At 44.1% G+C, this 27,339-nt stretch overlaps 2 protein-coding genes across 2 annotated transcripts in view; one reads left to right on the top strand and one right to left on the bottom strand.

The window, feature by feature from the left end:
- Window positions 1–356: 356 nt before the first annotated feature.
- cpsf3 (cleavage and polyadenylation specific factor 3) lies at window positions 357–7,858 on the top strand. Its single transcript, XM_017455830.3, has 18 exons — window positions 357–537; window positions 1,207–1,270; window positions 1,366–1,463; window positions 1,556–1,684; window positions 1,785–1,962; window positions 2,063–2,152; window positions 2,298–2,448; window positions 2,755–2,930; window positions 3,308–3,466; window positions 4,046–4,192; window positions 4,289–4,441; window positions 4,628–4,736; window positions 4,817–4,915; window positions 5,162–5,256; window positions 6,436–6,523; window positions 6,634–6,700; window positions 6,811–6,907; window positions 7,523–7,858. Exons 1-18 carry the CDS (start codon window positions 467–469, stop codon window positions 7,622–7,624), a joined length of 2,073 nt encoding a protein of 690 aa, XP_017311319.1. The 5' UTR covers window positions 357–466; the 3' UTR covers window positions 7,625–7,858.
- A 274-nt stretch (window positions 7,859–8,132) lies between these two features.
- Window positions 8,133–27,339, bottom strand: part of adam17b (ADAM metallopeptidase domain 17b) — a 21,581-nt gene continuing 2,374 nt past the window's right edge. Inside the window, exons 4-19 of the mRNA XM_017455829.3 lie at window positions 26,369–26,457; window positions 25,943–26,129; window positions 22,207–22,334; window positions 20,991–21,077; window positions 20,792–20,902; window positions 19,822–19,966; window positions 17,329–17,420; window positions 17,087–17,239; window positions 15,420–15,619; window positions 15,164–15,267; window positions 13,765–13,899; window positions 13,337–13,467; window positions 12,381–12,459; window positions 12,181–12,269; window positions 12,009–12,065; window positions 8,133–10,703 (exon numbers count right to left, since the gene is read on the bottom strand). Of these exons, the coding sequence (XP_017311318.1) occupies window positions 10,335–10,703; window positions 12,009–12,065; window positions 12,181–12,269; window positions 12,381–12,459; window positions 13,337–13,467; window positions 13,765–13,899; window positions 15,164–15,267; window positions 15,420–15,619; window positions 17,087–17,239; window positions 17,329–17,420; window positions 19,822–19,966; window positions 20,792–20,902; window positions 20,991–21,077; window positions 22,207–22,334; window positions 25,943–26,129; window positions 26,369–26,457 (2,156 nt within the window). The 3' untranslated portion in view covers window positions 8,133–10,334. The remainder of the gene's footprint in view (window positions 10,704–12,008; window positions 12,066–12,180; window positions 12,270–12,380; window positions 12,460–13,336; window positions 13,468–13,764; window positions 13,900–15,163; window positions 15,268–15,419; window positions 15,620–17,086; window positions 17,240–17,328; window positions 17,421–19,821; window positions 19,967–20,791; window positions 20,903–20,990; window positions 21,078–22,206; window positions 22,335–25,942; window positions 26,130–26,368; window positions 26,458–27,339) is intronic.

Below are 27,339 nucleotides of genomic sequence, written 5' to 3'. Positions count from 1 at the left end.
CTATATTTAATGACGCGTAATGAGTGAATGCATTACAAAATCTAGATTTAAAGATTGTTTTCTCTAACATTATATATATATATATATTTCAATACATATCTCTTGTGTAAAAGCTCCGCTCAATCCTGAATTATGTAACTTAACTGTATATTACCACTTGAGAGAATTTTAAACAGAAATCAATCTTTTTATTATTTTTTATTATTATTATAATTATTATATATATATTTATTTATTTATTTATTTTTTTACACTTTGGGATATAATGGATTAAAGTACAGCGTGTATTTAAATAAATATATGCAACTTTATGATGAAATTTAGACCTTTATTTTTGAAATTGTACGACACCGGAAGTGGTCCCTTGTTGATGAGAATCACGTTCAGACGCATTGAACAGAAGCACTGGATGGGAATGGAGTAATTGTTAATAGTTTAAAACATTTGTGAAATTCTTTAAGTAAATATGGCCACAAAGCGGAAGTCGGATGTACCTGTTCCCGCTGAGGAAAGCGACCAGCTTCTCATAAGACCGCTGTGAGTTTCATTCAACCTAATGCGGCCAAGTTAGCATGTTAGCTAAATGTCTGTTATAGCACTGCTAACTCACCTGTTTGTAAAGATATAAAATGTTTTTTTTGTTTGTTTGTTTGTTTTTTTGCCAGCGTTCAAATGACCATAAGAGAAAAATATTCATAAACGCACTTTTTTTTATCGGCTGTAAAAATTTAAATAAAATAAAAATAAAATTTCAAGACAAAACAGGTGAATATGGTAATAATAATAAATAAATAAACAAACAATACACAATTATATCGCAGTCAGTGTTTGCGAGTTGATTGCTAAGATTCCTACAATTATTATTATTATTATTATTATTTTTTTTATATCGGAGCTTTTTAAAATTACATTTGTTTATGCAGTTCGATTAAACATGTTTATGCAAATGAGAACATTTGCATAATTTGTCAAGGGGGAAAAATTCTAGTCTTTTGATGACGTCACTTACAATATTTACCTCAGTGTGAAGACACTCGAGAAAAATAGTTTGTTGGAAATTCACTCCTCATTGTTTAACTAAAAAAAAAGTCAAATGTCATTTTAAATACTGCTCAAATAATTTAAATTAATTGATTGATTGATTGATTTATTGGTACATTTCCACAAATTCTTGTTTGTCATATCTGGTTTTCTCTACCATGACAGGGGAGCTGGTCAAGAAGTGGGCAGATCATGCATCATTTTGGAATTCAAGGGACGTAAAATCATGGTAGGTTTGTTACTACATGGCCTTTCTTGTTTATGAAGTAAGACGTGATCATGTAAACTAGTCTCCCGTTGGCTTACTAATGATTTCTTCCTCAGCTGGACTGTGGTATCCACCCTGGATTAGAGGGAATGGATGCGTTGCCTTACATTGATCTGATTGACCCTGCTGAAATTGATCTACTCCTCATCAGCCAGTGGGTGTGATTCTCTGAGTGGTGTTTATTTCTTTACGTATTTACACCAGGACTGTTTTTAAGACCAGTTTTTTTTTTCTCCCCCTGCTTAGCTTCCATCTGGATCACTGTGGGGCCCTGCCGTGGTTTTTACAGAAAACAAGTTATAAAGGAAGGACTTTCATGACCCATGCGACTAAAGCCATTTACCGCTGGCTACTTTCAGACTACGTGAAAGTCAGGTAGACACCCCCAGCAGCGTTTTGTGTTGGATAAGAGCGAATAATGGTTTAAAATGTCTGAGCGGTAGTAATCTTCTACATCCTCTGCCTGTCTCTGCAGTAATATCTCAGCGGACGACATGTTGTACACAGAGACAGACTTGGAAGAAAGCATGGACAAGATCGAGACGATCAACTTCCACGAGGTGAAAGAGGTGGCTGGTATTAAGTTCTGGTGCTACCATGCTGGCCATGTCTTGGGTGCAGCCATGTTCATGATCGAGATTGCCGGTGTGAAGGTAGGTGAAGGTGATTAGTTCATTTATAAACACCATCACAGATCACAATCAGAGCTGATGTCCTTGCTTGGTTCGTTTTGTTTTGTTTTTTGAAATAAAGATTCTTTATACGGGAGATTTCTCTCGCCAAGAAGACAGACATTTAATGGCAGCAGAGATTCCCAGCGTTAAGCCAGACATCCTAATCACGGTGAGTAACAGACCCTTCCTAATGAATCTTGATCTTATAGAGACTAACCCTAACCATTTACATTCACAGGCAGTGTGACAGTGTGTTCTGTTCACCCAGTCCAGTCCAGCACAATAGCCTGTACCCTTTCTCTTCCCGTGTACAGGAGTCTACGTATGGAACCCACATCCATGAGAAGAGAGAGGAAAGAGAAGCTCGTTTTTGTAACACGGTCCATGACATCGTGAACCGGGAAGGCCGCTGTCTCATCCCAGTCTTCGCTCTGGGTCGAGCACAGGAGCTCTTGCTCATCCTTGGTGAGAACTCCTCGTTAGAAAATCTTATCCGACCTGATGTCGAGAACATAAACTCACGGGTCGCTTTAATAGGAACACTTGTACATTCATGAAGTTATCCAATCAGCCAATCATGCGATGGCATTATTTTTTTGTTCGTTTCCCCCATTCTGTTGTTTGACGTGAACACTGAGTGCATGATTTTATGCTTTCTGCCGCTACCACTTGTTTGGCCGATCGGATTATTTGCATGAACGAACAGGGTACGGGTGTTAAAGCGGACAGTGAGTGCAGTGTTACTGTGATTTCTGACGTTCGCTCTTTCAGACGAATATTGGCAGAATCATCCTGAGCTTCATGACATTCCGATTTACTATGCCTCATCCCTGGCCAAAAAGTGTATGGCTGTGTACCAGACTTACGTCAATGCCATGAACGACAAGATCCGCAAAGCCATCAACATCAACAACCCCTTTGTCTTCAAGCACATCAGCAACCTCAAGGTGAGAGTCTTAATGGTTTCTTTAGGATGAAACATTAGGCAGTGCTTATTTGGCCTGAACTGCACTTCCTTCACCCCTCGGCATGTAGCCCGGCTACGTTTAAAACGCAAACGCGGCGAAGGTGACGTGAGAAATGTAACGGAAGTAGTATCCGTGTCGAATAAAATGCCTTCAGACACCTTGAACATCAAACCAAAGTCTAGCTTCAAACAATACGAGCAAAGCCGTGATGTTGATTGTAACGTACTCTAGAGCGTGCAGCTTTGTTTCTGTGCTTTCTCACTGCTACCACTGTACGCGTTCAAAAAGTTCTCCGATGAAATAGGCTCGGCGTGTGCAAAAACAGCTTAAACCGGCGCGCACTCCATCTTTTGCAGAGCATGGACCATTTCGATGACATCGGCCCCAGCGTGGTGATGGCGTCTCCTGGTATGATGCAGAGTGGCCTCTCCAGAGAGCTGTTTGAGAGTTGGTGCACTGACAAGAGGAACGGTGTGATCATTGCTGGCTACTGTGTGGAGGGAACACTCGCTAAGGTAGAGGAGCTCGTGGGTCGAAATTCCGACAATGCGCAGCCATCGAATTGGGGAGAACATGGAGTTTGCATGTTCTCCCCATGCTTCAGGGGTTTCCTCCAGGTAGTCCATTTTCCTCCTCCAGTCCAAAGATGTGTTGGAGGCTGATTGGCGTTTCCAGGGTGTCCGTAGTGTGTGCGATTCTGATTGTGCCTCGCGCTGGGTTGGCAACCCGTCCAGGGTGTTTCCCCCGCCTCGTGCCCCGAGTCCCCTGGGAGAGGCTCCGGGCTGCCCGCCACCCCTGTGTAGGATAAGTGGTATGGAAGATGGATGGATGGCTAGATGGATGTAGGGTTCTCGCAACATCCTGGAAAATTTCACGGGCTAGTTTTTCCGTCATGGTCAACAGATAAAAATGTCCTTGAAATATTGAGACGTGATGTGATTGAAGTGGAGTAAAATCGGTCTATTGAGTTCAGGACAGCATATTTTAGCAACAACAACAAAAAAAAAAGATTATCTAAAGAGTGAGAACGCTGTACCAACATAAGAATTGGGATTCACCAATACAAGAGGCTAATAAACAATTCCCTTGCGTAGCACATCATGTCTGAGCCGGAGGAGATCACCACCATGTCGGGCCAGAAGCTGCAGCTGAAGATGTCTGTGGACTACATTTCCTTCTCGGCTCACACCGACTACCAGCAGACCAGCGAGTTCATCCGAGCACTCAAACCGCCCCACGTGGTGAGCTGGCTCATTGTAAACTGTTCCCCACCTTTACGTTTCGGATTCTTTTCTGCAGTGAGAAACTTCCGTTACTGACTGGCCCGGCGTTTTCAGATCCTGGTGCATGGAGAGCAGAACGAGATGGCCCGCCTCAAGGCAGCGCTCATTTTAGAGTATGAAGAAAACGATGACGAGCGCATCGAGGTACATAATCCCCGCAACACTGAAGCGGTCACACTCAACTTCAGAGGAGAGAAGCTGGCCAAGGTGAGAACTCTACTGTCTTCTGTTTAGTGTCCTCCTTTAATTAGTCAGTACGTCTAGCTGTATATTTCACATCTTATTTGCGTTCTCATTCCAGTGTCAACGTTAGGACAAAGGATTTATTTATATAATGGTTTTAGATTAAACTGACTAATGCTCCCTTTTGTGTGTGTGTGTGTGATCGTCCAGGTGATGGGTTCTCTTGCTGATAAGAGGTGTGCGCAGGGTCAGCGTGTCTCTGGGATCTTGGTGAAACGCAACTTTAGTTATCACATCCTCACACCCTCGGACCTCTCCAGTGAGTCGGTGCGCTTTCCCAAGATACTCGGAATGCATTCGCACAGCACGTCATCCTCACCGATCTCTCTTGCCTTGTAGATTATACGGATTTGTCTATGAGCACAGTGAAGCAGACGCAAGCCATTCCCTTCACCGGACCCTTCTCCTTACTCCACAGCCAGCTACGTCACTTAGCAGGTGTGTACTCTGAATCGACGTGCGTCGGTGCCTTCGTATTTTGCCGTCAAGGTCGTTAAAGAACTACTCCAGCATTTTCCGACTGCGTCTGTAGACTTAAATTAAGTCTCGAGTACGTTTTTTCTCTCCTTTTCCGATGTGGTACGTGAAACGGCTTTCGTTTGAGGAAAGCACTACACAAAGCAGACCTGCGTTCATGTGAGTGGTGCTGGCGGTAAGGAAAGCATCCATGTTTGTGTGTTTTAGGGCACGTAGAAGAGGTGGAGACTGCGGAGAAAAACACACTAAGGATCTTTAACAGCATCACGTTGATTCATGATGCCAATACGGTCATACTGGAGGTGAGATGGGAGTTATTATAGAGTAATATACAGGAGTCAGTGAGATTCGTGAAATGAATCTTTAAAATGATTCGTTATGAAAAAAGCTTTTGTTTTCAAGGTTTGTAACGTGCATACGTCTAAACAAAAAAGAAACAGCTGGACAATATTAGGGTTTTTTTTGGTATTGTATTTTTCTGTTTCTTGTATTTGGTATAAAACAAAAGTATTTGCCCCCATCCTGAAATTAAAACAAAATGCAAGATAAAACAGACAACCTGAGTAAACACAAAATACAGTTTTTAAATGATAGTTACTTATTGAAGAAAAAAAGTTATCCAGTACCAATTGGGCCTGTGTGAAAATGTATTTGCCCCCATAGTTACTAATAGTTACTGGCTCCATGGAAGAGTGATGAGGTGAAAACCACTGCTAACCCAGAACATTAAGACTTGTCTAAATTTTGCCAAAACACACCTTGATTATCCTCAAACCTTTTGGGAGAATGTTCTGTGGACTGATGAGTCGAAAGTGGAACTCTTTGGAAGACGGGTCCCGTTACATCTGGAGTAAACCAAACACAGAATTACACAAAAAGAACATCATACCTGCGGTCAAGCATGGTGGAGGCAGTGTGATGGTGTGGGGATGCTCTACTGCTTCAGGTTCTGGGCGACTTGCAGTAATTGAAGGAAACATTAATTCTGCTCTCTACCAGAAAATCCTAAAGGAGAATGTCTGGTCTTCAGTCCGTAAGTTGAAACTGGAGCGCAACTGGATTATGCAGCGAGACGACGATCCAAAGCGTAGGAGTAAATCCTAGTCCTAGAAGAACGTGAAAGACTGATCTCCTGTTATCAGAAGCGTTTGGTTACAGTCATTGCTGCTAAAGGTGGCACAACCAGATTTTAAGTTTAAGGGGCAATTAGTTTTTCACATGGGTGATCACAGGTGTTTGATAACTTTTCTTCTTTTTTTTTTCTTCAATAAAAAATAAATAAAAACCGTATTGTGTATTTGCTCAGGTTGCCTTTGTTTTATGTCGTATTTAGCTTGAACTTTGTTCCCTATTCTTCTAAATAAGTTGTACTGATAAGGCTGATCGTAATGTTCGCAGTTTTGCGTGCTTGAATTTCTCTTTCGAAAAATTTTGCTGCGAGAATACCGATGGAAGAATAAATGTTTGTGTGTCTGTCACAGTGGATTGCCAACCCCCTGAACGATATGTATGCCGATGCAGTCGCAACCGTGGTTCTGGAGGTGCAGTCGAATCCGAAAGCTCAGAAACGTGAGAACATGTTTCATATCTCGATACTCGAAGACATTTTTACAACGCGTTGTATCCATCACGGTATTCAGGTTTCGTAACATCCTGAACATTTTTCTCTCTTCTGTCAGTCATACAGCCCACAGAGGAGAAGGTGGATATGGAAGTCTTCCAGAGCAGACTACGGATCATGTTCCAGTAAGCAGGCCTTCTTGTATTTTTAACCCCAGTCTGGTTTTATAGCTTATATGCTTCCACGTGCTTTTTTTCTTTCTTTCTTTCTTTCTTTTCCCCTCTCCTCTATACAGTGACATGTTTGGTGAGGAGTGTGTAGACTTTAAGGACCAACACAATCTGTCTGTAACAGTGGATGGCAAAACCGCCTACATTAACCTGGAGACCAGGGTGAGTATCATGCTCGAGTGTGTGAGTGTGTGCGACATGCATTTCAAAATCCTCCCTCATTTACAAAAGTCCTCAGTGATCTCATTCACTTCTAACAGGACCTCGTCTTTAAAACTCCCGTACCCCTGCCTATTCATACTCGTTCCACATCCTTTCAAACCCTGTTCACTTTCTCAAGCTCACGAACTTCTCAGTTTCCCTCAAATCAGTATTTTTTTTTTTCTTTCTTTCCACCATTGTGCTTGATGCATATAAATACATGCATATAAATAAGCACAATACCACAGTGTCCGCACATGCTTCCTGTACTAAGAAAAGAAACTATATTTTTACTCCAGACTCGCTTATAATAGAAGTCTATATACGGTAGAAAACTTTTCTTACGTAGCTTTTATGAACTTTTCGAACACTGCAACCCAAAGAGTGATTCTGGTCAGTGAAGCTTACCGAAATAATTAACGAAATAATTGTCGTGTATGTTTTTACACTTTTATGATGAGCGAGTTCAATTTAAAGGAAAACAGACTGTCCTGTTATTATCGGTCATATTACACGTCGTTCTGTCCGTTTCACGTTAACTGTATGTTTATGATCGTTATTAATATTCGCGTGCAGACGGTGGATTACGAGGAAGGCAGCGCGGACGACGATTCTCTCAGAGAGATGGTGGAACACGCCGTGCAGAGGCTCTACGACGCCATGAATCCTGTGATGTGATGTGAGGACGAGCACGAGGCAACGAGGCAACTCCCCCCCCCCCGCCCCCTTCCTCCTCTACTTCCACCTCTCGGTCTGAAAGAGTGTCGACCGTCGTATAAAACAAGTCAAACACTCGTGCCGTTTAAACGAATCGTATTCATTTCCACCTTCTCTTTTATTTCTATATGTTCAAGATGAGAAACTGTGATTTGTACGGACGGGTATCGTCCATTAAAAACCATCTCCAGACCACATCGTGCTCTAATATCGTACATACACAAACTCGGCCCGTGTTAAGGGTTAAACGGGTTTACTGTACGGAACGACGCCCTTCACAGGGAGAGACGACGGACGCTCGACGAGGCTCCAGTGCTCCCGTCAGCACTTCAGTCCTGCTGACGTTCACCGAATATCAAAAGCATTGCACTCACACAGAGGTCACGCAAATATCTCCCCCGAGTCAAGTAATCAGGATTTACTGACAGTGAAATCATATGCACGTTTAAAAAAAATCAATAAAAAAAACTAGAATGAAAAGCAGCAGTTTATTTTAACACAAAAACATTCAATCAATACTCGCTAAATATTCGGATCTGCTATTTACATGAACACATCAGATATGTCTACTCTAGGAGTTTGCATAACACACGACGTGCACAAAACACTTTTAAACAAAAAGAAAACTAAAAGGTGTTTTATATGAGAAGAAAAATATCTCCCTTTTTTTTTTTTTTTTTTTTTTAGGACAAATATATTTGTTGGAAAGATTTCAGTTCAAGGTTTTTGCAAGCGTGCACAAAATGTAATTCTTTTATAAAAAATTTTTAAAAATTAAAAATACCTTCTTTCTTTTTTTTTTTTTTTTTACAGAAGCTTATGCAGACGTGTTTTTACGTAAAATATGTAAACGGTACCAAATTATATCCCATGAAAAATGAAATAGACGTATATTAAGCGTGCTTGTTTCCTGATGATGGATAAAATTGAGATTAAGTTTTAAAACCTGTGGTCATAGTGTAGGGTTTATTAAAAAAAAAAAATAAATAAAATAAAAATTTTTAAAAATTCAGGCTGCATCAGGAATCTGTTTATAATCACTTCCTCCCAGCCTGAATCCCTGAACTGGGAACGTAGAGATTCCGACCCCTATGCTGCAGCACCGCTCGGTTCCCAGTCCTGCAAAGTTTTATGTTTTTGTTGATGACATTTTCAAACTCGACGACTGTTTACGTGCGCAGTGATAATTACTGAGTAAAGTTTGTGGGGGGGTCATTTAAAGTACTCGTGAGAACAGATCATGAGATACCTGTGAGATTACCGACACTGACGCATCACACCCGCGTCCTTATTAACGCTCACTCGTAAAATCGAACGTGATCACATAGCTGAGTGTTTCCCGTTCGTCACCGCTGCTCGGTAATCGGCCGATGAGCTGAGCCTGACGCGGTCCGTAATCCCACAAGCACACTGTACGCCCGTTGCCAGGATATCACCGAGTGCCGTAAAGCTGAAATGTAACAGTATACACATAAAGATGCACAGTATTATAGTAGCAAACGAAGGTTTATAAAAAATAATAATAATAATAAACGGTATAGTAGCAGTAGTTGAAGACAACGAGACCTGTGATGGACTCTTGAAGACGTTTGCGCACTCGTCCAATCACCTACTCGTTTTAATGACCCGGATGAGCGAAAGCCTTGATGGACAGATCTAGTTTACAGTGCACACCTTAGTAAATATATGACACCTGTCTGGAACAGCTAAACAGGCATGTAAACAAATGATTATTTTCCTCACTCCCTTTTTAAATAATAAAGCTGTCCTTAATAATAAATCCGGTCAGGTGTGTATAGATACACGGTTCCGGTCCAGTGTGGTTAGCGGGAACCCTCTGTGTCCAAACGAAAGAAAAGCGCTGTTTCAGTTTGCGTCGGTGTGTTAAAAGTTAACAGATACGCCACCTTTAAATACGGAAAGGTGCCCTAACGATGTAACACGATCATATTGTGCTCGTCATTGTAGTAGAAATGCCTTTTCAAATATTTATACTCTCACCATGCACTTTAACAGGAACACCGGTACCCCTGCACATTCACGCAGTTATCCCAATCAGCCAATCACGTGGCAGCGACGCAGTGCGTCAAATCACGTGAATGCGGGTTAAGAGCTTTAGTCATTGTTCACATCGGACGCCGGAACGGGTCACTCGTGGTGTCGGTTCGTCCCGCGGTAACTCGTTCAAAAGCATCCGGAGACGTCCGTTTCGTTCCGAGGTGTTTCTCGCTACCGCAGACGCCTGGAGCACGGAAGTGAGAGACTTGAAGTGTACCTTTTGAAATTCGTAACGCAAAGTCGGTACGTTAAGACTCCAGCTGAATGTATGCGCACCCCGTGGTCACTGCGGTTCCGGTGCTAAATCGAGCGTTACGTAAACATAAGCAACACTCTTTGTTCACACTACAGGGGGTTGGCGTGCTCCCAAACCGTACTGTACTTCTGAATACAGAGTTACATAAGCTCCAGCCCACACTTCACTTATGCAAGCTTTGCTTATTCTGCTCCTCCTCTGGAGTTCATGCAGTCACTCTCACTCCTTTACACTCACTTTCTGTTATAAAGGTCAGTTTGCTTGCACACACACACACACACACACACACACACTCACGCACGCACACACTCACGCACGCACACACTCACGCACGCACACACTCACGCACGCACACACTCAGCACTCTGTCTCCTTCCTGATGCTGTGCCTGGGTGTCTTCATCTTGAACGATCTCTCCAGACCGTTCTCTCCGACCTCAGTCAGGTCTGCAAAGGACCGAGCTGCATCGGTGCGAGTGGTGAAGTCCTCCTCCAGGACCTGCTCATCCAGGCGCGAGTCGTAACTGGGGTCCTCCTCGATGGTGTCCATGCGCGGAGGCTCCGTGCTCGCCAACACGCCCGAGGCTGGAGCCGTCAAGCTGCCTGCAGTGGCAGGGACGGGAGGGGTGCTGCTCTGGAAGCGTGGGACGGCAGAGACGGCCGGGGAAGAGTGAGGCTTAAAGATGCGCACCGAGGCTGAATCGAGACTGCTCAGCAACTCCGCGTTCTGAAAAAACGACGACAATAAGACATCCGATCACTGCGCGTCAGTCTGAAGTCCGTTCATCTGAAATGAATACGTTTATTCACACAGTTTAGAGCTAATCTAGGATTTGTTGATCTGGGCTTTATTTTAAACCGAGTCGTGTTGCGCCGCTGAATTTTAAACACATGAACACATCGGGGATTAGAATTCGAACCCATATACGATTCATTTTCTCCGCCACGATGGATCCGCCATCGACGCCGCCGCCGCGGTGCGTGCGGATTTCATCGACGTGGAGATACACGAATTCTCCAGCGTGACCAAACAGCAACAGTGTAACTCTTTCACTTCCTCCGGAGTGACTACAAAGCGATCGTGAACTTCAAACGTTGAGTTAAGAACAAAATTCAACTGCCGTTATTAACCGCTCGTTCGCGTAACCGATACAGGCTGAGGGGGAAAACAAATAAACGTGTAAAATCTGAGTTTAAAGTGATGGAGCAACAAGATTAGAGTTAATCCAGGTTCGTTGTGAAATTAAATCCAGGATTAACGCGATTTTTAAACGAGGTTTAACGTCGGGTGCAACAGAATTATTAGATTTAATCCAGATTTCGGCTTAATCCTTATTGGTGCAACCCACCCTAAGTGTCCTTTGATTGGATTCAAGATCATAATCTTTACGTATCTCTCCGTGTGTTTTATTCCTCTTATACCACCAGCGATCTGCCATGTGCTAACCATTTTCGAAATTTCTTAAAGAACGACGCCTACATTTTGCCAGTGTATAGCTTAATGTCGGTTTAATGGAACATCAGTGAAACCAGTTAGTTCTCGGTGCATCTATAAACAGTCCTTCGCCTCCACCAGCCTCGCAATTTTTTTCCCCTCTCACTTGACATCACTAAAACAAAAGCGACGCAGCGTGTCGCGTCCATGTTGGAAAGCGTTACAGCTTTATCCCTGACTGTTTATCTCTATCAGCTTTGACACTGGAGACTCCTTCCACTAAATAAACGTTTTCTCGCGGCATCAGCGATTTCATAAAAACCCCCCGTACGTCATTTCCGTAGAAACGATGACGTATCGGAACGAGCGCGTTCGTGTAGACGTGTGGGTTCGAACTATAACCCGAACGACTTCCGTTATAGGAAAGTAAACACCACGTTCTGCCCAATCAGAACACAGCATTCAGCAGTGCTGCGGTATATCCTGTACGTCATGGACCGTTTCCTCACACGGCTCGAGTCTATATCCTCCACCGCTTTGGATCGGACGGTTGATTACCCCGCACGTACACGTGTATCGTAGTGTCTTCTCACTTACGCTGGTGTAAAAGAGTGATTTCGTGTTCAGTTCATACTGCCGGTCGAGCTTCTTGTCCTTCAGATGAGAAAGAGGAAAAATCGATGCGTTACAAAATTAGATCCAATTCCCACAAGAGACACGTTATTTATTTATTTTTTAAAAAGCGATAAGGAGAACGTTTGCAGCCTACCACACAGTGGACGAGAATGCTGAGAGGGATCCAGAAGAGCAGGGAGAAGACCACCACAGAGCCCACAATGTTATCAGCCAGGAATTTCCCTGAGGGGAAAAATAAATAAATAAATACATAAATAAATGAACACCGTACAACGCTCTTCATGCGGTGCGTAACATCTGGAAAACCTCCGACACGTGCTACACGAGACTCACCAAACGTGTTTATGTTCAGCTTGTCAATGAAATCCCACAACCTCTCAATCACATCCTGCACCTGCTTCATGCATTTACCCTGCAATTAATAATAAAAAATAAATAAAAACAGTATATATTGTAGTTTTATTTCCCAACCTTCATAAATCCATCCATCCATCCGTCCATCCATCTTCTATACCGCTTTATCCTTTTCAGGGTCACGGGGAACCTGGAGTCTATCCCAGGGAGCATCGGGCACGAGGCGGGGTACACCCTGGACAGGGTGTCAATCCATCGCAGGGCATAATCACATACACACTCACACACACATTCATACACTACAGACACTTTAGACACGCCAGTCAGAGTACTGTGCATGTGTTTGGACTGGGGGAGGAAACCGGAGGAAACCCCCGCAGCACGGGGAGAACATGCAAACTCCACACACACAGGACCACGATGGGAATCGAACCCCCGACCCTGCAGGCGTGAGGCGAACGTGCTAACCGCTAAGAGCATTTTGTTGCTCTTTCTAGCACCAGATGAGCCGTCATCCTTCACACCCAGCGATCGAGCGGGCCGAGCCGGAAGATACGGGCGGACCACCAGACCGATCTCAGCCGCGCCTGATTAACGTTCCTGGCTGGAATGGATCCTCTAGTGGCACAACGATCTTCAGTAGTAGGCTACTGTAGTGTCTTATCTTGCTCTTTTTTTCTTTTCTTTTCGGGGTCAGTGTTTAGTAGTCCACTCGCTGGAAGAGAAACGAACGAGATGCGCCCGGTTTCGTTTCCTACTCCCGCGTATCACTAGTCACCCGATAACCGTCCGCGAAACTCCTCCTACTTCCGCAGGTAGAGTTCCGTGATGTGGAAAAACACGCACGCTCTCGGAAAGGATAAGGATTAGGTTTGTATATTTGGGTAGTGTGTGTGTGTGTGTGTGTGTGTGTGTGTCAGAGCCGAGTCACTCACCTTTCCATCACAGAAGCCCACAGTGCAGGGTTTGCCCTTCCTCAGGTACAGGAAGCTTCCCCGGTCATCCTGGTACGGAGAGCACGCACCCCCCTTACTGCGGCAGCAAACCATACACGAGCGATCCGTCTCTGAAAAGGACGGACGATTAAACCTCAGCGGGGTCATTTTTCGGGCACAGTGGACGGGTCGGGTTCCCCCACAACATATCACGTCACATAACGAGGCGGGCCAGGAAAACACGTTAAATATAAAAATAAAACAAACAAATACTACGACATTCTGAACATGATGTCAGTATTTCCAAGATGCTACATGAAAACGTCTGTTAGATCAGAAGCATTTTCACTAACGGCGTCAGATCGTTGGACCTCGTTAACGCGTGTCCATTTAGTGAACTCAAGACTGAATGAATAAAAGAAAAAGACCGTTGCAGGCGCAGGAAAGCAGGTTGAGGACAGCCTCACAGAAGGGGACGCACTCTCCGTTCAGACACTGTCCGCTGTCCACACACGTGGTGTCATCCGGGAGGTTCTCTGGAGGAGGACATTCGCTGCTGTTCCCTTTTAAACCAGAAGAAAGGAATTATTATTAAAAGATCTTTATAAGTCCTTTATAAGCTCTGTAGGAAACGCGTCGGTAATGCTCTGTTCCGATTCCGTCCGTGTCATGAATTATCATTATTATTTTTTTCCCGTGACATCCGCGAACACGCCGTATCGTTTTTATCGACCTTACAGAGCGTATTATGTCACGAGCTCGCCTTTCACACGTTGTCTCCGTGCATACAGTGACGGCGATATAAACACTACTGATATAGCACCATTCATACACTTAAAACGCCGCGTGGAGTGTTTCACAGTGCGGAGTGAAAAAAAAGAAGAAGGAAAAAGACAAAAAAACCAGAAATAATGACACGGAATGTGGTCAGAAATAATATCATAAAACAATGAGATAAATAAAACCAACCCACTGACGGAAGAAAATAACACCAGTATAAAACGTAAATATTATATCGATATTAATATAAAGTAAAAGTGTCGTTTTTTCATCTTTCTTTTCAATGTTTTTGTGTGTGTGTGTGTTTTTGTGCATTAATATTAAAGTGCTATAAAAGAGTCGCAACAGAAAAACATTCACTCTGTCACCGGAGTTCGAATCCCGACGGTGCCGCAGACATCCGTGCCTGGGAGCCAAGGAAGTGCTCTCTCTCGCCTGTCAATCATAACAGCACTAGCCAATCACAGACATATATATATATATATATATATATATATATATATATATATATATATATATATATTCATCACTTATATATACACACACACACACACATATATATATATATAGTTTTAATAATTAGTTTATATCATGTACAATGAGGTCGTGATACGCTGCAGTCGTCTGAATGCGGAGGCAACGACGCTCACTTTTTTAACGCCTCAGACCTGGAAGATAACGGTCGAAGAGGGGGAAGACGCGAGCGTGTCGACGGAGGCATCACACACACACACACACACACACACTCTTTCTCTTCTGTTCTGTACCATAGTCTGCTCTTTCGTTCTCTGCTGTCTTGTTTAAATGTAGATGCTGACAAGTTTGTGCTGTTAACATGTTGGGAAAATAAAGACTGTTGGGAAAATGGTTGTTTTTTTGGTGTGTGTGTGATTTTGTGTTGAAAACTGACAGTTTCTGCGTTACTGTACATCACAGGACCGGGTGTGATGTACAATACTCTGCCGCTTCATCTTGAACCCAGGTTTTATAATATATACACAGAACAGACCGACTTGCGATTAGACTTTAGATGGGATTTTGGCTCACCTGTGCAGTAGGACATGCCCTTACAGGTGGCATTGATGGGCTCCTGGCACGGCTTCCCGACCTTCTCATACATACAGTTCTTGCAGCAGGCGCTGTTTCTATCACTGCCAACACAACAGGAACATCGGCCGACGGTGAACAGGTGCTCTGACAGGTACAATTCTCAACCAAGACGAGATATCTTTCATAACATGTTCCATCACCAGTACATTACACTCAAGTGCATAGATTTCGCAGCCACAAGAGGGCGCTCTACCTGCACTGCTTTTGAGGTTGTAGCTTGCAGTCGGATTTACAGCAGGGGTCGGTGTGGAGGTGGACCAGCCCGGGGTCGCACTCCTCTCCCTCCTCCACCCGCGAGTTCCCACACACCTTACTGTTCCTCTCCTTAAAACATGACGGGCCCTTGTGCCTCAGACTTTTCACGATGGACTTCTTACTGCAGGTGGAAAACAGCTGTGAACAAAAAGTCATAGTACTTAAAATCATGAGTCAAAACATGAGTCATAAAGAAGAAAGATTCATTGAAGAAGTCGTCTTTGGCAAGACTTTCCAGGAACACCTGTAGTGTACTGTAAAATGTTTATTATATTCTTACGTGGTTTATATGTTTATTGAAGAAAAAAAAAATCAATAACTGCCCTTTGACTTTGATTAGGTGCGAGTCTCAGTAAGCACTCTTCAGACGTAGAGCTGGGGGATCCGCTTCCTTTAAGTAGTAAGCTGTAAAAAGGCCGTCTGAGGTTTGAACAACAGCCCTAACGACGTTACACTGACTTCATAGAAGCGTTATCAAAAGTACCGGTACTTCGGTACCAAGTCGTAATAAAAAGAAAAAAAAGTTGACGGTACCAGATGTTCATAAGTTACCGGTAATACCGGGTCAACCTGGTACTGACACGCAGTCGAGAACTTTTCATGGGTGCGCCGTGCAATAAGAAGAGCCAAAGCAGCAGCAGCTATATATAGTAGTATATATAGTAGCTACAGTATCTCACAAAAGTGAGTACACCCCTCACATTTGTGTAAATATTTGATGATATCTTTTCATGTGACAACACTGAAGAAATGACACTTTGCTACAATGTAAAGTAGTGAGTGTACAGCTTGTGTAACAGTGTAAATTTGCCGTCCCCTCAAAATAACTCAACACACAGACATTAATGTCTAAACCGCTGGCAACAAAAGTGAGTACACCCCTAAGTGAAAATGTCCAAACTGGGCGAAATTCACCGATTTCTCTCAGACGCTCGTTTTCTGCTTTCGCTGCTATTACCGCTAAGCGTGTAAAAGCTGCGCCCCTAAAAAAAAAAAATTTCAGTGCGGCTCGATTAACCGTGCTTTCGGGAAGAGCGTCTGCTTACCCGCGGTATTCATCCGAGCAGTTCGAGCAGTTTAAAATGATGGAAGCGGTTGCGTTATGAATGTTGTAGCGTCGTTTAATTGGAGCGCAAGAAAACATCCTCGTTTTTGCTTACTTAGCGGTTAGCATACGCGCGCTTAACGCTAATACGGTCCTTATTAACCATTTAATGCTTTAACTGTTATCGGGGTGAAATAAATAGGAGGACGTGATGGGGTTTACTCGTTTTACACATCAGAGACTTTTTGATGAGCGATATATATCTGAAATGTACGTGTTAGAAAATAACGGGCACTGTTTGAGTGTTTAATATCAGTCAGTCAGAAAGACATTTCTGGATAACTCCTAGGAGCTTTAATAATGATACACCTGACGTATACAGAAGGACATTTTATATTGATATTTAACTCCATTAATGAAATAGCGCGTCGTTCAATCGGCACGTTTTTGTGTTTTGCTTTTGTACCGAAATTGGTACCGAGTACCGTGGAATTTTACCGGTATCGGTACTTTCGGTACCGTGGCAACCCTACTTCATAGTAAATTAGAAGACGTGGTACCCTGTTATTGGAATGGTCTCCGCTCACAGCGATGGGGTACATGACATATTTCCCCCCGTGGTCCTCGCTGGGGGCGCAGTATGGCACGTCATCTCTGTCATGAACAGCCCCGAAGTTGTGCCCGAGCTCATGGGTCGTCACCAAGTCGGCCTCCTGTTGATGTCAGGAAAGAGACGGAATTATTCGTCGTCATCTCGGTCCTGTGAACGTGATGAGCAAAGAGACCTGACGTTTCAACTCACCTTAGTCAGAATAGTCTTCCCGTAGTTCTTAGTGCTGGTTAAGCCTGTGTTCAGGTATATGGTGCGGTGGTCACTTCCCGAATGAGGGTACTCTTAAAACCAAAAACACACGTTACACCAAAGTGAACATACTATGCTAAAACGACAGTTCTGGATTTAATCATCAATTCACTAATCGTTAATCAGCCTCGAAGTAAGATATAGGTAAGATATAACGGGGTTTAGTCTCAACGTGATAGACGTGGATCTTTATTAGCTCATTCTTCCTTCGGATGAGTAACAGGTGCACTTACGTACAAGAGGCACCACAAAGAACTACCCTGGATGCAGTGTTTTGGGCAAATGGGCTATAAATGATTAGAAATTTTTTTTTTTTCAACAGTAAAACATGGTAGATTGGATTATATTCATGATTTGGTTGTCTAGTTTTCAATGCTGGATGTATTTCTTTCAGCATATCAAACAAATACGGGTACGTATTAATCATTCAGGATGGACACCGAACTCACCTGTAGTTAGAGATAAAGCTTTAATGAAATCAGACTGCTGTTAAATCTGACCTGGTGATATACATCACTCGCTGTGACAAAGTTTGGATCTAAGTGTCACACTGCCATGTGATACGGCACGAAGAGAAGCAAGGGAGAATTCCCGGAGACGACCCGAGACCAGGATGAAACGGTGATTAACCGGTGAAGTAGAAACGTGAGTCAACTTTCGGCCGTCTTTCAGTCGCTCGGTAATAACGGCTGCTGAATACGGACCGAAAAGAGTTGAAAAACAATAGCTCCCGAGCGCCTTCGAGACGCTGATTGATGCATTGTCAGCCCTTTTCTTACACGTCTTTGACGGAGTTTTTGCCATTTTGTGGAAGATTTCCAGTTTCTACAGAACTTTTTTTTTTATTCTTTCTGAAGACTATCAACTGCATCATGTCATTTTATGACTAAGATTAGTCCCGGTCTGAAAACAAGTTGCTGCATCCCAATTCGCCTACTTATACCATGCGCTGGAAGTGTGTACTCGTTTTGTCGAGAAAAAGTACATACTTTTGAGTGTGTAGCAAGAGAGTATGATAGTACTGGGACATACTGACATGCCATGTAAAGGAAGAGAACGCTGTCGCCTAGTTACGCACACTTTATCGGCTTAGTGGTCAGCACGTTCGCCTCACGCCTGCAGGGTCAGGGGTTCGATTCCCACCGTGGCCCTGTGTGTGTGTGTGGAGTTTGCATGTTCTCCCCGTGCTGCGGGGGTTTCCTCCGGGTACCCCGGTTTCCTCCCCCAGTACAAAGACATGCATGGTAGGCTGATTGGCGTTTCTAAAGTGTCCGTAGTGTATGAATGGGTGTGTGAGTGTGTATGTGATTGTGCCCTGTGATGGATCGGCACCCTGTCCAGGGTGTACCCCGCCTTGTGCCCCATGCTTCCTGGGATAGACTCCAGGTTCCCCGTGACCCTGAAAAGGAGTAAGCGGTATAGAAGATGGATGGATGGATGGTTAGTGCTTAGCATTTAAGTTCTTACACTTAAATACTGAAGACGCGAAGCAAATCCTTCATGCAAGGAGTTGTGGGCAACATAAGCTGGAAAAGTGTCCATGGATCCACCGGGAATAGTCGACCATCCGGGTACCTTTGGGATCCTCGTTTCGACATACTATGATTTGGGACACGCTAATTCTATTCAATTCAATTCAATTGTATTTGTATAGTGCTTTTTACAATAGACATCGTCTCAAAGCAGCTTTACAGAAATATCAGCACGGTGTACAGATATTAAAGGTGTGAATTTATCCCAACTGAGCAAGCCACTGAGTGGCGACGGTGGCGAGGAAAAACTCCCTAAGATGTTTTAAGAGGAAGAAACCTTGAGAGGAACCCGACTCAGAAGGAACCCGTCCTCATCTGGGTCACAACAGATAGTGTGAAAGAGTTCATTATGGATTTATCTGAAGTCTGTATGGCGTTAAGAGCAGCCGTAGTCCCAGCAGTTCTAATCTCGGATACTATTTAAGACGGATAGTGGGCGAATTGGGATGTAGTGAGTGTCTTTATTTTCGAAACTTTACCGCACTTTCTAGTTGCAGTATGCCTTCTGTGGACTCCCTTGCTGGTTTAGCTCGCTAATATGACATCAGCGAGTGGGTACGTATGTGCTCGCAATAAGTTTCCCGTGAAAGATCGATTTAACTTCTAACATTACAAGTCATCTCCATCAAGAGTACTTACGTGGCACTGCAGTCTCAGGAGACTCAGAATAATATTATAAAACTTACAAATGCTATTTTTTTTTTTTTTATTATTAAATACGATCAAATCCACTTACAACGGAACAATGAAGCTTCTCGGGTCACTTCCTAAAAAAAAGAGAAGCCCGATCGGAAATGAAGTCTGTGGTACTATATCCAGCATACGATTCGCATCACTACATCACTTAGCTCCACTGCTCCGTCAGTGTGTGCGTGTAGACTGGAGTGAAGCTTTTCCTCACCTTTAGAACAGACTCCTCCGGGAGCCTCTTCTTTGGTGGGAGCGACGTAGGCAAGGCCTAGCGTGCCCTCATCGAAGTCCTGATAGGTGAACAAGTGAGCCAAACACACTTTGGAGGCATTCTCTGCTATGTCAATGCTGAATTGCTGCAGGAAAGAGAAGGTTTATACTTTTAGAAGGATACCATTGAGCCGTTCGGACTGATGGGGATGTTTAAAGTCTTTCCTCTGTTGCCTTTTCCATTCAAGTGTCGTTTAATCGTCTTGTCCCGAGAACTTGTGATAAATATGATATAATAAAGTGTTGTTTATGTGTATAAATACATACTTGCTTATATTTTAAAAAGTCAAAAGGCATTGTTCGGGTGCATTTGATGTGGATATACTGCGTGTACATACACTGGACGTACACTATGTTGTACTTTTGTATAGGATGTTGTTGTTTTTTTTTGATGCTGTAGCATTACAATTTCCCTTCACTTGAAAAGGAACCTGACAGCAACGCTCCTTTTGAACAGAGAGAGGTACGACATGGTTTGCCAAGGTTGGAGTGGAAGAACTGGAGCGACCTGCACAAAACCCTGAACTCAACCCCAATGAACACTTTTGGGATGAACTGAAATACCCAGATCTCCCCAAATCCCCACAGCCACACTCCAAAAAATCTAGTGGAAAGTCTTCCCAGAAGAGTGGAGGTTATTATAACCGCAAAGGAGGGACTAAAGCAGGAAAGGGATGTTCAAAAGGGTGTCCACAAACTTTTGGCCACAGAGCGTATATTAAATAAAAAAGCAAAAGTGTCTGAATACTGAATATCGTCACTGTATCTATTCCCATGTTCTAAGGCTGATCCGTATCCTCTACTAATACGAATAGGAGTGTAATCGGAGTGTTTTATATATTTATATACACATATACACCATGATGATGTGAAATGACTCCAAAAATGTACTGGGAGAACTTCTCTCTCACCTCCAGAAGTCGTTTCACATCCCACACGTCTTTGTTCTTCACTGGACTCCCCTTCATGTTGTAGTGGGTTTGTCCTGGTTCCACTTTAGTGGGGAATTTGTTGATCATAATCTGGCAACACCAAAAGTCAATAAGGATCGCAGTTATGGCATGACCGTGAAGATCTTCAGAAGCACTGACGACACACATTAACACAAACCTGCTGGATTTGAACACCGTAGCCCTTAAACTCCTCATCCCAAGATGTGTTTCTATAGATGTCGTCGACCCGGTCAATCAGCTCGATCTGCAGGTACACAGTACATCAGCCAACACTCTGAACACTCCAGATCAACAGCATGTCTTCTTCAGTCCGAACGGACACCTAGTTGCTTTCGTCCATTGGTGCATCTGTATAGCAGCTCAAAGGGACATCGCTGATGAATTCTCGAACCTGACTGGCTAGAAGGTGTTGATTCATTTTCTATAACAGCAGCTCTCTCATGCTAATACTGAATAGCTTTTTAAAACGTGTTATCATTTAAAAATGTATTTATATTCATAATAATGATGATGATGATTGACCCATCCATCCGTATTCTGTACCGCTTATCCTACACAGGGTCAAGGTGTGCTCGGAGCCTATCCCAGGGGACTCTGGGTACAAGGCAAGGGACACCTTGGATGGGGGGGCACAATCGCGCACACGTTCTAACTCTGACACATCAATCACATGTCTTTGGACTGGGGGAGGAAACCGGAGTGCCCACAGGAAAGCCCCGAAGCACGGGGAGAACGTGCAAACTCCGCGCACACAGGGCGGAGACGGGAATCGAACCCCCGACCCTGGAGGTGCGAGGAGATCATGCTAACCACTGAGCCACCGTGCCCTCCATAGTAATAATAATAATAATAATAATAATAATAGTGAATGGTTAATATGGCGAAGCTTTCTACAAGAAGACGTTTATGCAACATTTATGGAAGGAGTCTCCAGTGTCGCTGCTCTGCAACAGTCAGAGGTAAAGCAGTTCCTTCACATTTAGACTACCCCCACCTCATAACGCTATAACAACAGGCCAACTGATCCAATCAATCCAATCCAATCAATTGATTGGATCATTCATTAATCAACCTTAAAAGAATACTCGGCATTTCCAGCCTAATTTCTAACTACCACATTCGCAGCACGTGTGTGATCAATACAATGATTCCAACACATTTCCTTGTACTAAGAACCGGACAGGAAACCGGTTTACTCTAGCCTGAACTGGCAGCGAACGCACCGAGAGGTGCACATTAAAAAAACAACAACAAAAAAAAACTCGATTCCAGCCGAATGCTAAGATATATTCAGTTTTTCAACGGTCTACAATTTAAAACAGTCCCGTAGCCTTAAATGCTGGCTCCAAACTCCACGAACAGGCTGCTCTCACCAGGTAGTTGATGGTGGTACTCTCCTCCCTGCGGCCCATGTGTCGAAAGAACCGATAATCTGCCACCAGCAACAGAGGGCATGTGTTCTTCCTGTGATCGACTGCCTGCCTCCTCAGTCTCAGGTGCTCTAGCGAAAGTGTGTGAGAAAGAGGGAATTTAGCAGTGGTCATTCTTAATTGGGAAAATGTTCTAGTTACTCTACTCACAGAGCCCTATTATTTAGCTTTATAAAAGAAATATCAACCTGTAAACACTGGTTGATACCTTTAAGTGTTTAAAACACTTTAAACACTTTTAAATTTCTATTTTAATTAATATTAATTGTTAAACTCAAATGTTACATCCGTAATGCTAAACAGTAGTTACGCCTACGAGGTTTATATTAATGCGTTCGTTCTAATACGTTATCATTTCTGTACTGACTACTGACACAGAGACTATTGTATATTGTATAATGGACGCACATCAACATAGTTTTTAAAAAGGGTGCACTCATGGAGTGAAGACATTTATTTAGCGTTTGTAATCTGTAACTTTCAACTTAAAAATGTTAAAGTGGGCGTGTCTTCAGGATGGAGGGCGCGTCTTCAGGATGGAGGACGCGTCTTCAGGATGGAGGGCGCGTCTTCAGGATGGAGGACGTTTCTTCAGGATGGAGGGCGTGTCTTCATGATGGAGGGCGTGTCTTCATGATGGAGGGCGTTTCTTCCGGATGGAGGGCGTGTCTTCATGATGGAGGGCGTGTCTTCATGATGGAGGGCGCGTCTTCATGATGGAGGACGTTTCTTCAGGATGCAGGGCGTGTCTTCAGGATGGAGGGCGTGTCTTCATGATGGACGGCGTGTCTTCAGGATGGAGGGTGTGTCTTCAGGATGGAGGGCGTGTCTTCAGGATGGAGGGTGTGTCTTCAGGATGGAGGGTGTGTCTTCAGGATGGAGGGCGCGTCTTCAGGATGGAGGGCGTGTCTTCAGGATGGAGGGCGTTTCTTCAGGATGCAGGGCGTGCCTTCATGATGGAGGACGCGTCTTCAAGATTAAGTGAGGTTAATAGCTCACGTAACAAGCAAGCTCCGTGGTTCTTCTGGGTACGAGGACAACAAATGAAATCAAAATGGACGTTTTGTGGCTTTCCGTATGAATATGTTAGCCTTAAGGTTATCCATTACCTAGTGTGCTTTTTTCAATTTTAGATATCTGTCGTGTATCCCACGAACGCTGACGGCCTTAACGCTGGCAGAACGTTAACGCTGCAAACAGAACCCGTGCGTCATCTTTATACGCAGACCGCGTCTGTGAATAAACTGCCTTCGCTAAAGGATGCACTGGAATCAATAAAGGATGCTCTCACAGAGATACCTACCACGATCATAAGCCAACCAAAAGAACCCATGTTTCGCTATTTGCTGCAAAAATGCTATTTAATTATTACACATGAGAAAAATCACAAATAATTCAATAGCCTGATCCCAAACCGCAGGACTCCAGCACGCCCTAGTTCCACTCAACCCTAAAAACGCGAATCCCCTCATCTGCACTGAAGAACAGTAAACACTATTCCTCTTCGAAATCCACACTCCCTCCGTGCCACCCCCAACCCAAACCCACACACAGATCATCAGTTCCCTGTGCCATTACTAGCAGCTCTAATTAAGCCTCTATAAATAATGAAGCATCGCGACGAGGAGAGGTTCCTGCCGAGCATCTACATACACACGAAACAGAGCTGAATGCTGTATTCGGACCCTAACCATGAGCCAGGTTGTTATTTCAGGACTGCACATACGGTCCCAAACCATCTAGAGTTATCACAGCAAATTAAAGACACAACACGGTGTTCAGCATTCATTTCTCGGCCTGGTTTAGAAATAATAATAATAATAATAATAATAATAATAATAATAATAATAATAATAATGTGAAGTGATTCAGTTTGAATTTGACTCGACATTAGAGCATCCACTGCTACTGGATATCTGCAGGCTGTAATATCGCTGACGGTAAATATCGTATAGATTACGGTCGTGTACGGCATTCTATGGCAGGAATATTATATTCCGTAATGTTTCTGGGTAGAAATAAAGCTCAAGGAACTGTGCCGCGTCTGTCTGGCGTGACTCCGGTCACGGGAGCGTATTAAATGCGGCGCTGCAGTGATCTGGTGTAAAATGGGCTTAAGAGAATCTCTAAATTAGAGAAACGATATAAAGTAATAAAACTGAAGCACAATGCATTCAGACCCCTTCATTTTTTTTCACACATTGTTCAGTGTGTACAGGATTTCGCCGATTCGTCGTCGTCTTTTTTTTTTTGGTGATCGCTGCGGCCAAAGATACTCGATTTTGCGGCGTAGTTTTGTGTTGTTTTTCAAAATCTGAAGAGTTTTTTTGTGCTTTTTTGCAGAAAATGACTTGAATGTGAAGAAATTGCAATTGCAGGAAATTGTTTTGTGCGTTTTGCTAATCCCCAGACCTGATCTCTGGAGCTCTACCAGAGTGACCATCAGGTTCTTGGTCACCTCTCTTTCCAAGGCCCTTCTTCCCAGATTGCTCAGTTTGGCCAGGCGGCTAACTCTAAGGGGCGTCCTGGTTGTTCCAAATTTCTTCTCTTATGGAGGCTACAATGCTCTTGGGAACATTACATTTTTTTTTCGTATCCTTCCCCAGATCTGTTCCTTGACACAATCCTGTGTCTGAGCTCTGCAGGCAAGTTCCCCTGACCTCATGGCTTGGTTCTTGCTCTGATATGCATTTTCAGACTGTCACACCTTATACAGACAGCCGAGTGGCTTTCCAAATCATGTCCAATCGATTGAAAATGCCACAAGTGGACTCCGATCAAAAACCGAGCGCACACTGCGATACTGAATAGTCCTCTGCGGCTGTTGCTCGTCAGACTGTACGGACGCGATCCCCGCTGTAATCCATGTCACACTCTAGGATCTCAGCCGTCGTTCATGTCAGCAGTGAAGACGTGAAAAACGGACGCACGCGAGAAGAGTCGGAGGAACCACACTACAGGACTGCGCGTCAAACCTTCCGACACTGCCGGAATTTAATCAGAGCAAAAACTCGATCGCAACGGCCGTTAATCGGACTACGGGTTTTGGCCCGGGGTTATAGGAATCTTTCGGGATTCTCAAAATGCGTCTCGGACGACCGGACCGTGGCCAAAATCGTACCGTGTGAACCCGGCTAAAGCGTAGAAACATCTCAACGATGATCCAGACAAACGGGCCGCACCTGAGCTCAATTCCTACTGTCATAGCCAAGGGTCTGAGGACTTACTGTACAGCAACGTAACATTTCAGGTTTTTTTCTTGCTTAGTCATTATAAGGATATGGAGTGTAGATTGATGGGCAGGGGATATTTAAAGCATTTTAGAATAAGGTTGCAACATAACAAAATGCAAATAAATAAATAAATAAATAAATAAATAAATAAATAGAGGGATTTTTGAATACTTTAAAATAGTCTATCTACACAGAACTCCGTAATAACAGACAGGGGTCGCGCGCACCTCAGGCAAGCCCAGCGCCGAGAACCTACGCATTAAACGTTACGATATATTCAATATTTTCCCCTTCTGCGCTTCTGTGCTCTGCTCTGTCTGCGCCAGTGGTACTGTAGGCTCATTCGATATCCGAATGCATTCGGATACACTCTTCACTGAAATTCAGATGCGGTTAATGAGGAATCCGGAAGCGCTGAATTCCCACGCGAACTCTAAATCGCTCACCGTCCTCGTCTCCCGTTTCCTCTGCTGCCGCGGCCGTGGGCGGGTTCTCGGGCAGGAGCTGACTGGCCTCGGCTGTGACGTAGCCGCACACTTTAGGAGCGGCGAGACGGCTCACGTTCCGGATGTCCTCCGAGCGATACACCAGCAAGCGGCCATCCGGCTGGCCTCGGGTGAGCCTCCAGAGAGGCTGCACACGGCAGACGAGGAAAACACACAAGAGAATCGCGTCATCATTTCACAACATAACGGACATCGGCGGGGTCATTCTACTCTCGGTTATACGATCCCGATATGCGATGTTAAAACGCTATTCGGTTTTAGAACAAAGCGATGATGTATTTTGGTTCTCGGCCGTGCCGTGCCGTGCCGAGGACGGACACGAAGAAAGCGACGGCCGGATGAGTAGGAGACGCTAGCTTCCCAAACCTCTATGTTGTATTCAGCCTCGTCTGTCAGGATGTGTGCGGTGAACTCGTCGTCGTCAACGTGCGCCTGTACGCGTGAGTACTCCTCCCCTGCAAGCGGAGGGTGTAAAGTTAACACCGAAACCCATGAGGTCTGACGCAAAAAACCTCCCACCCACAACATGCAACGCAATCACAACATCTAGGCGCTTGAAATTCCCTGGTTACTAATGTTACTACTGTGAATTACGTAGTCGCTGTCGGAAGAAAGGTTATGTACAGGCACTGTCCACTGTTAGAAGCACCTATACACTCGTGCGGTTATCTAATCAGCCGAGCAGCGCAGTGCAAAAAATCAAGCAGATACAGGGCGAGCGCTTCGGTTAATATTCACATCGAGCATCAGAACGAAAAGAAAAAGAAAGAAAAAGTGATCTCTGTGACTTTAATCGTGGCACGGTTGATGGTACCAGATGGGCTGGTGTGAGTGTTTCAGAAACTGCCGATCTCCTGGGAATTTCACACGCCACGGTCTCTAGAGTGTACACAGAAGGGTGCGATAAAGCAAAACAACAACGAAAAAAAAAACACAGCGTGAGCGACAGGTCCGTGGGTGGAAACGCCTGGGCGGAAGAGAGAGTCCAGAGGGAAACGTCCAGATTGGTCCAAGCTGCCAAGAAGGGTATAGTAACTCAGAAGAATTACTGTTTACAACCGTGGTGAAAAGAAAAGCATCTCCGCATGAACAACAGATCAAATCCAGCGGTGGATCGTGGGCACGGCTTCACCGGAACCGGACTGATCATTAGAAACACTTATCACTCTGGTCTTTTTCCAGTCTTCAACTGTGTAGTTTGAGAGAGCCCGCGCACATACTCTCGGATTCTCGTTCTCGGCAGACAGGAGCGGAACCTGACGTGGGCTCGTGCTGCTGTAGAGCATCCGCGTCGAGGTTTTCATCGTGTGTTCTAAGATTTTAAGCTTTTCTGCTCA

Source organism: Ictalurus punctatus, chromosome 25 (genome assembly GCF_001660625.3).
Source record: "Ictalurus punctatus breed USDA103 chromosome 25, Coco_2.0, whole genome shotgun sequence".
NCBI classification, from domain to species: domain Eukaryota; kingdom Metazoa; phylum Chordata; class Actinopteri; order Siluriformes; family Ictaluridae; genus Ictalurus; species Ictalurus punctatus.
The sequence above is the reverse complement of the archived record's forward strand: the minus strand, read 5'-3'. Positions and strand labels throughout refer to the sequence as shown.

Excerpts from the sequence above, each read along its gene's own strand:
- cpsf3 (XM_017455830.3), top strand. The coding sequence starts at position 467 with ATGGCCACAAAGCGGAAGTCGGATGTACCTGTTCCCGCTGAGGAAAGC. Across the intron at positions 4,442-4,627 it reads GAGGAGAGAAGCTGGCCAAG|GTGATGGGTTCTCTTGCTGA; the intron begins GTGAGAACTCTA and ends GTGATCGTCCAG. Across the intron at positions 6,908-7,522 it reads ACATTAACCTGGAGACCAGG|ACGGTGGATTACGAGGAAGG; the intron begins GTGAGTATCATG and ends ATTCGCGTGCAG.